This window comes from Myxocyprinus asiaticus, chromosome 32 (assembly GCF_019703515.2).
Source record: "Myxocyprinus asiaticus isolate MX2 ecotype Aquarium Trade chromosome 32, UBuf_Myxa_2, whole genome shotgun sequence".
In the NCBI taxonomy this organism is placed as follows: domain Eukaryota; kingdom Metazoa; phylum Chordata; class Actinopteri; order Cypriniformes; family Catostomidae; genus Myxocyprinus; species Myxocyprinus asiaticus.
In genome coordinates this window covers 16,374,946-16,389,426 of record NC_059375.1, presented here as the reverse complement: position 1 = coordinate 16,389,426, position 14,481 = coordinate 16,374,946, and the positions used below count along the sequence as shown (strand labels likewise).

General features: G+C 36.6%; 1 protein-coding gene across 1 annotated transcript in view; it reads left to right on the top strand.

Moving 5' to 3' along the window:
- Nucleotides 1-3,547: 3,547 nt before the first annotated feature.
- Nucleotides 3,548-14,481, top strand: part of lmf1 (lipase maturation factor 1) — a 48,582-nt gene continuing 37,648 nt past the window's right edge. Inside the window, exons 1-4 of the mRNA XM_051667318.1 lie at nt 3,548-3,801; nt 4,020-4,329; nt 5,019-5,029; nt 10,698-10,846. Of these exons, the coding sequence (XP_051523278.1) occupies nt 3,582-3,801; nt 4,020-4,329; nt 5,019-5,029; nt 10,698-10,846 (690 nt within the window). The 5' untranslated portion in view covers nt 3,548-3,581. The remainder of the gene's footprint in view (nt 3,802-4,019; nt 4,330-5,018; nt 5,030-10,697; nt 10,847-14,481) is intronic.

Sequence of the window (14,481 nt, the reverse complement as noted above, 5' to 3'; positions counted from 1 at the left end):
CTTATTGGACGAGACGCACAACTCTCCCATTGGTCGGTCTGGTAAATCTGCAACTCTTTCAGACGAACAAATTAGGCCGTAATACCACAACTGCTGTGGACTGCCTGAATAATTCAAACTTCGCCCATCCATGCACTGTAATTTATGAAAACACTTGTAACCTAACTTGAATAAAAACACATGAGAAATAGATTTGCAGGATTTGTCAGTTACTTAGAGGTCACTGCAGGACCTGTGAATCTACTTATGGGATACCATGCACTGTTTATTCCAAACAAATCAAGTCATATATAGCTATTTCTAGTTGTAAACATGGGCATCTGCAGGATTTAATCTGAGGGTATGCACAGAAATCTGCCTAATATATCTTATATCTAGGGGGGTCCGGGGGCATGCTTCCCCGGGAGATTTTTTTTGAGTGCAAAAAACACCACCAAAGCGTTCAATTCTGGTGACTTTCAGATAAGCATTTATTTATTTTCTCGAGTATGAGTAGCATTCATGTAACTATTGGCTAAAGCATTTCTTCCAGTAACCGTTCAGACAGACGCGTTTTCGTGCTAAAAAAGCAAAACGCACCACAACGAATAGAGCCGAACGCAAGTGTCTCGAAACACGTTTTTATCAGTTGAAGAAGTTATTTTTAACTTGACAGCGTCTAAAAATGCAGCGCTCCCGTGAGAGATGCTAAAAACACAGTGAAACGTGACGCAGTTGTCAAAAGACATCCATCTAGCTAATGTTTACATGGAAAACGATTGAAAAACAGCACGTTCCCTTGTTCACATGACAGCACTAGCATAAGTTTCTCAGAGTTACTTCTCAAAAAGACAGACTTTTGTTTCAGTTGATTGTAGGTAAATTTACACTGTATCCAGCACTGTATTCATAAATATCCCGATACTGTTTTACTGTGTGAAAAACCGCTCCAAATTATTCAGTGAGAGAGCGGTCTAAACGAATTGTACTGAATAACGAATAGATTCAGACCGTTTTGCAGCCCCGTTTGGTCAATTCACTGAAAAGAACAGACTCAAAATAATTATACATTTATAAATTGGGCATCGCTAGTTCTTTTAAACAGCGAACAGAAATACAGGACACTACCACCCCTGGAGTTCGCTAGTTCGCTAGTTCGAATCCCAGGGCGTGCTGAGTGACTCCTAAGTAACCAAATTGGCCCGGTTGCTAGGGAGGGTAGAGTCACATGGGGTAACCTCCTCGTGGTCGTGATTAGTGGTTCTCGCTCTCAATGGGGTGCTTGGTGAATTGAACGTGGATGCTGCAGTGGATGGCGTGAAGCCTCCACACACGCTATGTCTCCGTGGCAACGTGCTCAACAAGCCACGTGATAAGATGCGCGGGTTGACGGTCTCAGACGCGGAGGCAGCTGGGATTTGTCCTCTGCCACCCGGATTGAGGCGAATCACTACTCGACCACGAGGACTTAAAAGCACATTGGGAATTGGGAATGCCAAATTGGGAGAAAAAATAGAATAAAAAAATACAGGAAACATTTTTCATGATTGGTGAAATATTCTGAGAGTAAATATTTCTCAGGTCAGTCGGAGCACTCATGGTACACACAATGCGAACGGCCGTAAAGCTGCAGGTGCCACTGGTTGTAAATAACCCTGTTTGCTAATAAAAGAAAGATATTTTGATATATAAAATAATATATTCTGTACATTAGTGCTATTTTTATATTCTGTGTCATTGTAATTCCATTCTATATTTTAGGCATAGCTGTATAATATATATAAATTATATAAATGTTGACCTATAGACCTATATACACTCACTGAGAACTTTATTAGGAACACTATGGTCCTAATAAAGTGCCCGACGTGGTCGTCTACTGTTGTAGCCCATCCACCTCAAGGTTTGATGTGTTGTGCATTCTGAGATGCTGTTCTGCTCATTACAATTGTACAGAGTGGTTATCTGAGTTACCGCAGCCTTTCTGTCAGCTCGAAACAGTCTGACCATTCTCCGTTGACCTCTCTCATCAACAAGGCGTTTCCGTCTCTCACTGGAAGTTTTTTGTTTTTGGCACCATTCTGAGTAAATTCTAGAGACTGTTGTGTGAAAATCCCAGTAGATCAGCAGTTACAGAAATACTCAAACCAGCCCATCTGGGCCTGGGTAGCTCAGCGACTACCACCCCTGGAGTCATGAGTTCGAATCCAGGTTGTGCTGAGTGACTCCAGCCAGGTCTCATAAGCAACCAATTAGCCCAGTGCCTAGGGAGGGTAGAGTCACATGGGGTAACCTCCTCGTGGTCGTGATTAGTGGTTCTTGCTCTCAATGGGACGCGTGGTAATTTGTGCGTGGATTGCGGAGAGTAGCATGAGCCTCCACATGCGGAGTATCCACGGTGTCATGCACAACGAGCAGCGTGATAAGATGTGTGGATTGACTGTCTCAGAAGCGGAGGCAACTGAGACCTGTCCTCCGCCACCCAGATTGAGGTGAGTAACCGCGCCACCACTAAGTAGTGGGAATTGGGCATTCCAAATTGGGGAGAAAAGAGGATGAAAAAACAACAACAACAACAACAACAAAAAAACAGCCCGTCTGGCACCAACAATCATGCCATGGTCAAAATAAAAAAAATTCTCCATTCTGATGGTTGATGTGAACATTAACTGAAGCTCCAGACCCATATCTGCATTATTTTATGCACTGCACTGCTGCCACACGATTGGCTGATAGATAATTACATAAATAAGTAGGTGTACAGGTGTTCCTAATAAAGTGCTCAGTGAAAGTATATTTACACTTTACAATAAGGTTCCATTTGTAAACATTAGTTAACCACATTCGTTAACATGAACTAACAATTAACAATACTTATTAAGCATTTATTAATCTTAGTTAAGGTTAATTTCAACATATACCAATGCATTTTAAGATCAAAGTTGTATTTGTTAACATTAGTTAATGCACTATGTACAAACAACTAATAATGAACTATTTTATTTTTTATTAACTAACATTAACAAAGATTAATACATGCTGTAAAAAATATATTGTTTATTATTTGGTCATGATACCTGATGCATTAACTAATGTTAACGAATGTACCTTATTGTCAAGTGTTACCATAAATGCTGTAAAAGTATTGTTCATTGTTAGTTCGTGATACCTAATGTTTTTAAGTAATGTCAACAAATATAACCTTGTTGTGAAGTGTTACCAATATTTCTATATATTGTGGAATTTGTCACAGCTACAAAGGAGGTGAAACCGACTCTTCTTTGATGTTTGAATCATTTAAATCTTTTAATGAACCCTTTTAAATCTAAACATCTTACCATCAATATTTTAATTTTAAACTTCGTTACATTGCACAAGCCTGAACTACGCTTAGTAGCTATTGTAGATTTGCGCTTTGCCCACAATACATTTTAAATAAGCTAAATAGTAAAACGCCCAAATATAAGCATATTTTATTATCCACAAAGACACAAATAGTTCCATTATCGGTCAGAATATTGCGCTGGCAGATGCGCATTGTCCTCTGATTGATCAGCAGGCTGATAGTGAACTCTTACGCATGCGCAGAGGTTTAGAGAAATATGGCGACTTCCAGTGAGAACTCAGAAAGTAGCGAAAGTTTCCTTAGAAAACGACGCGGAGATCCGCTCATTTCAGACAGTCATGCAAATGACAACAGCAGCGAGACAGTGCAAGACGAGGACTTGACCAAATATGATAAGAAAGGAGGTGTATCATTGCAAACTGGGACCTACTGGCTCACGCGGATTGTGCTGCTGCGAGCCATTGCTTTCATCTACTGTAAGTTTGTGCCAACTCATTAGGAAGCAGTTGTTGAGAGATCTGAGAAAATCATTAAGTACATCTGTGTACCTTAACTAGATCACGACATTGATATAACACTATATATTGTTTGTTACATTTGTGAAATGCTTGTTCACTCACCTGTGCACGTGCTAACTGTAACATATTGTATTGTGTAAATTAAAGCAATTATACTTAATTTACTTTCTTTCTAGTCGTTGCTTTCACTGTTGCACACAACCAGAACAAACAGCTCATTGGAGAGAAAGGGCTCATGCCATGCAAGGACTACCTCAGGAGTGTCAAGCGCTATGTGGGTGGCAAGATTGGTATTGAGGCCCTGGCATACACTCCTTCAATCCTCTGGTTTATGGACTGGAATGACATGGATGCCAATCTAGATGGCATTGCTCTGGCAGGGATGGCATTGTCAGGGTTTGTTCTACTTATGGGAAGGGCCAATATGATCATCATGGCATTACTTTGGATCTTATATCACTCTATTGTGAATGTTGGACAGCTTTGGTGAGTACACACACACACACACACACACACACACACACACACACACACATGTTGGTGCAGCTATCATTATGAGGACTCTCCATAGACATAATGATTTTTATACTGCACAAACTATAGATTCTATCCCCTAACCCTAACCCTACCCCTAAACCTAACCCTCGCAAAATCTGCATTTTTACATTTTCAAAAAAAACATAATTTAGTATGTGTTTTAAGCAATTTGAATTATGGGGACACTAGAAATGTCCTCATAAACCACATTTGTAGCATAATACCCTTGTAATTACCAGTTTGTAACCTAAAAAAATGTCCTCGTAAACTACCCCTTCCACCCCCCCACCCCCCACACAGACACGTTGCTATTTGTGGTTTACAAGGATTCTACATAGCCGTAATGTATTTTATTGTATAATAAAATGTATTAATGTACTTCATTATTACATTTTCAAAAAACATCGTTTAGTGCGTTTTTTAAGCCTTTTGGTTTATGAGGACACTTGACGTTTATAGCATAATTACATGTGTATAATCTAGAATAATGCTAGTGAATAGTCCTTGTAAACCATATATACCTGAACACCTACACATCTTCGTCATATTAAGAAAGTCCAACCTTAAATTGAATGCCATTTGGAACTGTTTTCTGAAGAAAATGAATTAAATCAAGTATATTTGTTTGTTCCCTCTAGGTACTCTTTTGGTGAGTAATCATCTTTCACATTGTTTGTTAAATAATGTCATAGTAGCACAAGTAATCAGATGTTTCTCTGTTTTCCAGTATGTCATGAACTTTTTTATTTCTAATAGCAACATTCACAAAGTCCACATTAAAGTAATGAGTCATTGGAACACTAGCATAAACTGCAGGCTTTCCTCTTCAGTGTTTAGGTTTTCTTTTTGGGAGATTCACAAGTGTGACTTTTAGAGGCATAGAAGCCAAATCTGTTTAGCAGTATGCTGACCGAGCCAAGTCACAGTGGGGAAACATATTTATGCTGAGTGATTTGTTTGAACTTTTATCCCCAGTCTGAGACTGCAATTGTGATCACCCACTTTCATTTTCCAGTCCTATCTAAATACAAAATCTCCATACAAACAAGGTAACCACAAGTGGGCTCAAGTGGCCAATCAGGATTTAATTTAAGCCCATTAGTAAGTCCAGCCATTAGGTTTCAGTAGAGGTTTTCAGAGAGCGGAAGATATGAATGTAGGTTTTTAATATAAATTTAAAAACTAATTTGAACCTTTGGAATTACCTGCATTTATGTATACATTTGTCTTATAATCTGGTTCATCTAAATTACAATAATGAACAAACATAATCTGTTTTAACTAATAATACACAAATTATTGTATTGTTCTTGTACATACTGAATACATCATTCAAACATTCACATTGTAGGTTGGAAAAAGTATGTGAACCCTTAGGCTAATGACATCAACAAAAGCTAATTAGAGTCAGGAGATGGCAAACCTGGCTTCCAATTAATGAAATGAGATTGGAGGTGTGGGTTAGAGCTACTTTGACTTATAAAAAGCACTCAAACATTTTGAGTTTGCTATTCACGAGAAGCATCTGCTGACGTGGACCATGCCTCGCAAAAAACAGATCTCAGAAGACCTACAATCAAGAATTGTTGATTTGCATAAAGCTGGAAAGAGTTACAAAGTTATCTTGAAGAACTTGGATAATTATCTGTCCACAGTTAGACAAATTGTCCATAAATGGAGATGATTTAGAACTGTGGCTACTCTCCCTAGAAGTGGCCATCCACACACAGCAGAATACTCAATGAGGTAAAAAAAAGGACCCTAGAGTGACAGCTAAAGACTTGAAGGAATTATTGGAACTGGTTAACATCTCTGTACATGAGTCTACTATACAGAAAACATTAAACAGGCATGGTATCCATGGCAGGACACCACGAAGGAAGCCGCTGCTTTCCAACAAAAACATTGCTGCACACCTGAAGTTTGCCAAAGTCCACCTTGACACTCCACAACGCTACTGGGAAAATGTTTTGTGGACTGATGAAACTAAGGTTCAACTGTTTGGAAAGAAAACGCAGCACTATGTATGGCAACATGAAAACAAAATCTCAATGTTGTGCAGGTCTAATCTGCAGCTACCGGAAATGCTTGGTTGAGGTGCTTGCTGCCAAAGGAGGATTGACAAGTTATTAAATCTGATGAAAGATTATAATTGTTTGTGTGTTGTTAGCTTCAACAAATAAAGTTCTTCTGAACCCAAATGATTGCAAAAAATATTGTAAACAATGACGCGCTTCCTGACTCCTCCTCCACGTGACGCGTGACCTTACCAACGAGCTTATGTAATCCCTCTCATGAGCGTACGTCACAGAGGTGTATGGAAGCAAACATTTGTTGTTAAAAATATATTAGTATTGTTTTGTTTCTAATAATAACCAATCATTTGGGTTCAGAAGAACTTTATTTGTCGACTGGAGTCGTGTGGATTATTTTGATGCACCCTAAATGTGCATTTTGGACCGTCAAAACATGGAGGACATTCACTTGCATTGTTTAGAGGAGGAGGCCTGAAATGAAATCCTAAAAGTCTTCAAGTCTGTTTTGATGAAGAAAGAAACTCAGATACATCTTGGATGGACTGAGGGTGAGTAAATTATCAGCAAATTTTCATTTTTGGGTGAACTATTCCTTTAAGCACATTGTGTTTGTCTATGCTTGTGACTTTAATGAAGATGAGATCACATTTTATGACCAATTAATGCAGAAAATTCCAAAGGGTTCAGATACTTTTTTGCCACTGTATAATAGTTGTCAGTATTAACCTAGCCTAAATATTATAAATAAAAGTTAGGGCACAACCTTTTCATTTTGTCTAGTTCTTATGAACATTAAAAGGTGAAGTGTGTAATTTCTGTAGCACTAGAGGATTCAGAATGGACATGCAAAAATAATGACAGTTTCCTTTTAGCTTTTCAAACAGTTGTTTTGAACACTTCCCTCATCTGCCATTTGTAGGACAAACGGATAGTCCCACTGAAAAATAATTTTTAATTTTTGTGTGGGTATTCATATGGTATCTGTCCCATGTAAAAATGTCTCATAAACTCCTCACTTAGGTGTTTAGTCCAGTTAGGAGTAAACTAAATTAAGAGCAAAGAGAACCTGATGGTATCTCAAGGATGCAAAATCTACTGTTCCTCTCCCGAGACTCAAATCCAATCAGCAGAGCTGCAGATGTAATGTTGTATTGCACTTTTCTCCCCAAACCAATTAAATGTATCTTGTAATTTGATTACGGGGAGGGTGTAAAAATAGCACAGAGATACCGGACTGATAAAAACCAATATATTTTCTGTCCATCTCCTAAGTGTATGATACTTAAAGAGATAAATGTGACCACCTCCGACCACTGTCATGCTCCAATCACTAATTTCTTCTCACTTTCCAATGTGAGTTGCACACAAACTATCAACAGGCTTTTTTATACAAGTAAACACTGCTCTTTGATGGCCTCCATGCTTGTTAAAGGCCATTCCTTTGCCAGGGAGACTTCATATCAGAGCATTTGTACCAATGGTAGAATAAATTCTGCCTGGAAGCTGGTTGCAAGTGATCCAATCATTACAAAACATTTTGATTTAATCACAGTGTTTCAACAGTTCCAGTTGGGCTTGAGGCCAGATGAAATCTGATTGTTGCTTCATTCTCTGCATAGAGTAAAAAGATACAGTGTAATAATTCTGTACTCTTACTCTGTACATTGATACTGATCACTGCAGCTCTCTGGATTTGCACGGATTAGCTCCTTAAGGAGAAATTTAGGTGGCAGTAATTTAAAGATTCATAGAACATTCTTTTGCTTAAGTATTCCTTTTAACCAGACTCGACAGCAGCAAAGAGAGAAATTGGTGGTGTTGATGCAAAGTGAAATCCAAAGAGAACATTTGCATTGTTCTGTTTTTCTTTAAAATTAGGGAAAAGTCACAGAAGTTTCGGTAACACTTTACAGTAAGGTTCTGGATATTTGTTAATGCATTAATGCATTTTTTTTTTTTTTTTTAATCATTTATTAATCATGGTTTAGTTTATATTTGTTATTTATATATTAATATTATTTATAAATATTCTATTGTAAATTGTTCATTTTGATTCATAATGCATTATTTATTTAATGTTATATAAACTTTTAAAGGGCAAGTTCAACCAAAAATGAAAATCCTGTCATTATTTACTCACCCTCATGTTGGTCCAAACCCCTATGACTTTCTGTCTTCCGTGGAATTTTTTTTTTTGATCTTCTCACATCTTTTTGCTGTATAATGAAAGTGAATAGTGATAATGGGCTTTATAAAGAGAAAGAACACCATAGAACCACAGTAAAACTAGTCGATATGACTCCTGCACTATTTTCAAAATCTTCTTAAACCATACAATCACTTTGTATGATGAACAGTCTGAAATGAAATCCAAAATTCACTCTCAAATCATTGGTCAACTCCTATATAGAATGAGGTTGGATGTTTTTTGATTTGGATGCTATATACTGTTGATCAATGATTTGATTTAATAGTGAATAATGACTTAAATATTAAAGATATATTATTATTTGTAGAAATTAACATCAACCCTTTAAGCTCTGAAGGTGTTTTTAAAGATTTCCTGTTTTAGTGGCACGCCCAAAATTAAAGTCTTATAACTCCAAAAAAAAAAAAAAAAAAAAAAAAAAAAAACAAAGAGGGACAGTTTTTTTGTATCATTTTAAAGAAAATTTTGTTTTAATGTTATAGATTATGATAAATTATGAGACTGTCAGCCTAAGAAACTGCTTAAAAATCACAAAAAAACTTGAGCCAAAAAATTAACATTTTTAGAATTTTTCTGATTTGACTCAGTGTAAATAAGGTAGATCTGAATTTTTTTGTTTCCAATCATGTCACCTGTAACTTTGTAAAAAGTTGTGTTGATACAACAAAGCAATCAAAAGTTATAGCTTTATAAAAATAATTTATCCTTTATCATGTACAAAAGCCTCTCCAAACAAATTAAACAATAATTGTTCATAAGAACTAATTACACATGCAAACACAATGACTAAAGGTATGCTCTCTTTCCAAAGCATGCAGGCATGAGTAACGAGATCTCATTCAGTTCCATTCTGTGTTATTTGAGCCATCATTGAGTCTGTGTTATGTACTTGGCGCCATCACCTGGTGACCATATATAATTAGAGTGAACAATTCTCTCTGCCCATATTTGGATGACTTCCACCTCTGGTTGCAGCGATCTGAATCCTAATACGATTGGTTTAGCGTTCCATGGCGCTGGACAACGTACTACATAATTTCAGATGAAATCATCTGAAGAAAATATCCAGGAAAGCTTAAGTGTTTTTAGCCAGATAGCACATTAAGTGCTGTGTGCACATTGTGTTTCACGTGGATTATTTAATGATCTATGCATCCGATTACTGTGTGTTGGCTTGTTTTAGCGGGAATCCCCACCTCTGAGTAATAGTGATGTAAATGTGATATTTTATGTTCTGTTTATTTTTTTGTTAAGTTTTAAACAAAAACGCGGCTTATAAACAACACATGTTTACATGTATGTCAAAGACATACACTTAGCTATTACTCACTATATTTTTGTCTGTGAGTAAAACAAAAGGCTGGTTCTACTCTTTGAGAGCTTTCCAATGACATACTGTATGTCACATAGCTGTTTGATCAGTTTGATGTTTTTAGCAATCACAGTAATATGTACCATGCAAAATTGTTAATACATTATCAAAAACGGAACATTTTTGATATGTCTTTAAATTTAAAAGCATTTGTTCAGTTTTGGTCATAATGCCTACATGCATTGTAAAGTGCAGCTTCTGAGCTTTAAAATTAGACCTATTTTGTGTTGGTCAAGACTGTAGTTATTAATATTTTGATAATAATTTTTTAACTATTGCATTAACCAATGTTAACATTCCAAACCTTATTGTAAAATGTAATCGAATTGTAATTAGTAAATTTGTAATTTTTCTTTTTAGCTGTGCTCTGCTCAAAAATATTTCATTGGCTAGAAATTGCGTACTGTGAGTGCAGTTTCTATAAAAAGATTTTTATAAATCATTATTCTGTAATCACAGATGCATTGGCCAGAATGTGGACAAGTGGAATCATTTAGATAACATTTTGTAGTGTTTTGATTAGCATGCTGTTTTTATTTTTGTTCAATAACATTCATTTTCCACTACCATTACTAACATAGAAAACCTTGAGTAATCTGATTTTGGTTTGTAGTGTATTTCAGCAGCATGTGTTTGTTTAAATATGTTTATTGCTGTGTGTAGTTAGCTACTCTTTGTATGTGTATGTGTGTGTGTTTAGGTTGGGAAAGCCAACTGCTGGAAACTGGGTTCTTGGGTATCTTCCTGTGCCCACTGTGGAGCCTGGCACAGATGCCACGATGCTGCCCACCTTCGCTTATCTGCATATGGACCTTCCGCTGGCTCATAGTTCGCATCATGCTGGGTGCGGTCAGTACACACACACACACACACACACCCACATATTTATGCATTTTCCTCCAGGCCTCCCCCTAGTCATATATGTCAAAAATGAAAAAGCTAAAAGGTATACATATATAGGTAATGCACACATTAAACACACACCGTCAGACGACTTCTGTCTGGATTTTTTATGGTTTCTATGACTGCTGTAATGCTGGCCCATAACTATTGTCTGCCAAGGTATGGAGGTTGCCATGTAGATGAAAATGTTTTTCCAATTAGGGCCATAAATGAGGAGGAATTGGGAAAGGGAGCTGCACATTCGGTTAAACAAGGCCAAGAATATAATTGCCTTTAAGTACTTACAACTGTAAAAACCCTACAGCCATTTCCCCTTGAACACAAGAAGAATAAAAAACTCAGTATGACTCACAGACTGAAAGGTAAAGTAAAAAAGCTGGTTTTAATAGTATGGTAATGATTATCATTCATTTGTGGTGTCTCCTCAGATTTCTCCACATTCATTGTCTGAATGTTGATGGAAATAAAGAACTGTAATTTAGGCCCTAAGAGATGTATGACTCTTGTCCACATCACTTTCCTGGGGAACATCTAATGATTAGTTTTACACTAGCAGTCAAAATTTTGGACACACCTAATCATTCTTTATTATGACTATTTTCCACATTTTAGAATAATGGTGAAGTCATCAAAACTATGAAATAACACAAAAGGAAGTATGGGGATTATCCATGACCAAAAATGTTATGTAAATGTATTGTTTTAGCTTCTTTAAAGTAATCACCCGTGGACTAGATTACAGTTCTGCACACCCTTGGCCTTCTCTCAGCCAATTTCTTGAGGTACCCATTATCCACCTGCGATACTTTTTAAACAGTATTAAAGGAGTTCCCATTTATGTTGGACCCTTGTTGGCTGCTTTTCCTTCTGGTCTTTTTCATCCATTAAAATGATATTAATTAAATGAAATTGTAGTTTTGTAAAGAAATTCATAGGTAGGCAGAATTTATATTGTTTACAAAACAAATTTTAATCATTTTATTGTAAACCTTAAAGGTGCAGTATGTAACAATTTTCATGCAATATTCGCCATATTTTTGCCAATGTGTGAACGGCTTGTAACACAACTTAAAAAATGAGCCCTTCTCGGACTTCCTAGGTTGCCTATTAAAGCCTGTAGACTGATTTTCATGTGAAGGGAGCGGGTCGCTTTTGCTGGGAAAATCCAAAGGATGTGACGTTTATGCGTGCTCCTGAGTGCTTTGCCTCAGACAGTAATAGATTCTCTTCTGCTATTCAACAGCGACAACAAACTGCAACACTAGGTAACATTATTTTAGAGATTAAATCCAGCAACACATCCGGCTCCCAGCACAACACCGACTCCTACACAAACTCAGAGTAAGCCAACAAAAAAACATTTATCTACTGAATCCCGTCTGGCTAAACGGGAACGTGATCGTGGTCGAGCGAAAACTAGAGTGAACATCGGCAGGGCATTTGATTCCTGGAGGGACATTCGTTCGGTTTTGGGGATCAAAACCGACCCTGAATTGGCGTTCTTATTATTGGACAGGAAAGCTTATGTAACTGCAAAGCTTGTGAAATATAGTACCATAAGGATTGATCTGTGTAATTTTAGCTAACTTGATCTTGCCTGCACAGTAACTGTCATAATCAATGTTAATCTGTAATTATTCAGCAAGGTAAACTACAATAACACATGAAATGAATGCTAGACAATGTTCAAGATAATGCAAAAAGCTCCATTCATTAGTGTAACGTAACTTGGTTATACAGAAAATATATTCAATCTATTATTATAAAACAATAGCGCATCGATATATCAAAATTACAGTTGTGATGGAATCACATCAATACTGAATTGTATCAACATATTTATAATGTACAGTCTATTTTATAAACCGCTACTGTCATCATCCACCAAATTTAGCTAACAGCTACTGATAAAGCTGGCTAGCTAGCTAACACCGACATAGGCAATCGTATAAATGCAGTCAATGTATCATGCAAAGAAAAGTGGTTACTTCAAACTACAGTCTCGTATAGTCAGACCTATATCCACGCTTTATTTTAGCCCTGTTCCAGCACTGGAGAGTCAAATATAATATACAGTCTCAAAGTTTGTAGTAAAACAATCATAACTGTGTAATTGTAATTATGCTACCTCATCTGTCAGCATGATGTCGGTGAATCATGTTCAGCCTCTTTGTATGTTACGTCATTGTTTTGGTCGATGCTCGCTCACTTGCGTCCCTATGGAGTGTGTGCACGAGCGCGAGCACAAGCAACAGGTAGCTGGCTGCTGTTCACTTAACGGCCACAAGTGTCATTAATAACGAGGGTTTCTGAATCTTACATACTGCACCTTTGAGATAAAATGGGATTTAAGTAGGACTGTCAATCGAAATTTAAGCAAATTAAAATAAATGTGCCGCTTAATCGAATTAATCGCAAATTTCAATATTTGCAGAGTAAGGTACCCTAATGAAAATAGCTGTGTTTGAATGCAAGAATTTGTCCTCATCGTGTGCCGTCTGCCATCAGTAAGTGTTGTTTGTTGCTTGTACAGCTGCGCATTGCCTATATCCTCCTGAGACCTGAGCTGAAAATTTATGGCAACATATGTGTACAGCGGGACACACATATATATATATATCGTATTGTATTGCTTGGTATTAATGAAAAATATGATTTAAAATAAATATAAATATATATATATATATATATATATATATATATATATATATATATATATACATATATATATTTTTTTTTTTAAATCACATTTTTTATTATGTTTCCAGGAGTGTTTTTGTGACGTTACAGACATTACATCAGAAATTAACATAATTAATTCTGATTCAAAGTAATGGCCAGCATCATCCAATCACTTCCAACCATGTTAAAACAAAATTATACATTATAAATACTAAATCTAAGTAATATTTACCATTGTCTCATGTCTGCCAAACATGTTAAGTGGTCCAAACAACATCTACAGCCTGAAACAGAACTTTTGGTTGGATTTTAGGAGTGAATGCACTATAGTTGCTAGCTATATGATGCTCCCATGCTCCCTATTTAGTGAATGACTTAACTTCCAGTGTGCTGCCTGTCTGTACAGGTCTCAGAACAGTTCGAAATGCACCTTATTTTCATCCTAACTCCTTATAAAGCCTCTGAAAGCAAAATTTTTCAACTTTTGGATGAACCCATTGATTCTCATTGTGATAATGCACAGTAAATATAAGATTTCTAAGGAAAAAATGCTCTAAAGTACTCATTAGTGTACATGAGTTTAGCAGTGTGGTGAATTCATGATAAATCGCTCATATTATAAAAATGGCATATCGGATGAAACTACAGACTCTAATCTTTTGAATTAAACAGGTGTCAGTGTAAAAACGTTTTTCTTACCAGATGTAGTTTTGTTAATGTTTCTCCTGAAAAACAAACTCCGCTGTGGTCAACACCATGTTGTTTTGTCACATGACTCCTTAAGTTGAAGGTTTAACCCTTTACTCACAGCACAGAAACTACTGAACTGAGATCAGTCGGTTTAAATTAATTTAAATTATGCGTTGCGTATAGCGAAGCCAAAATACAACGTCCATGCA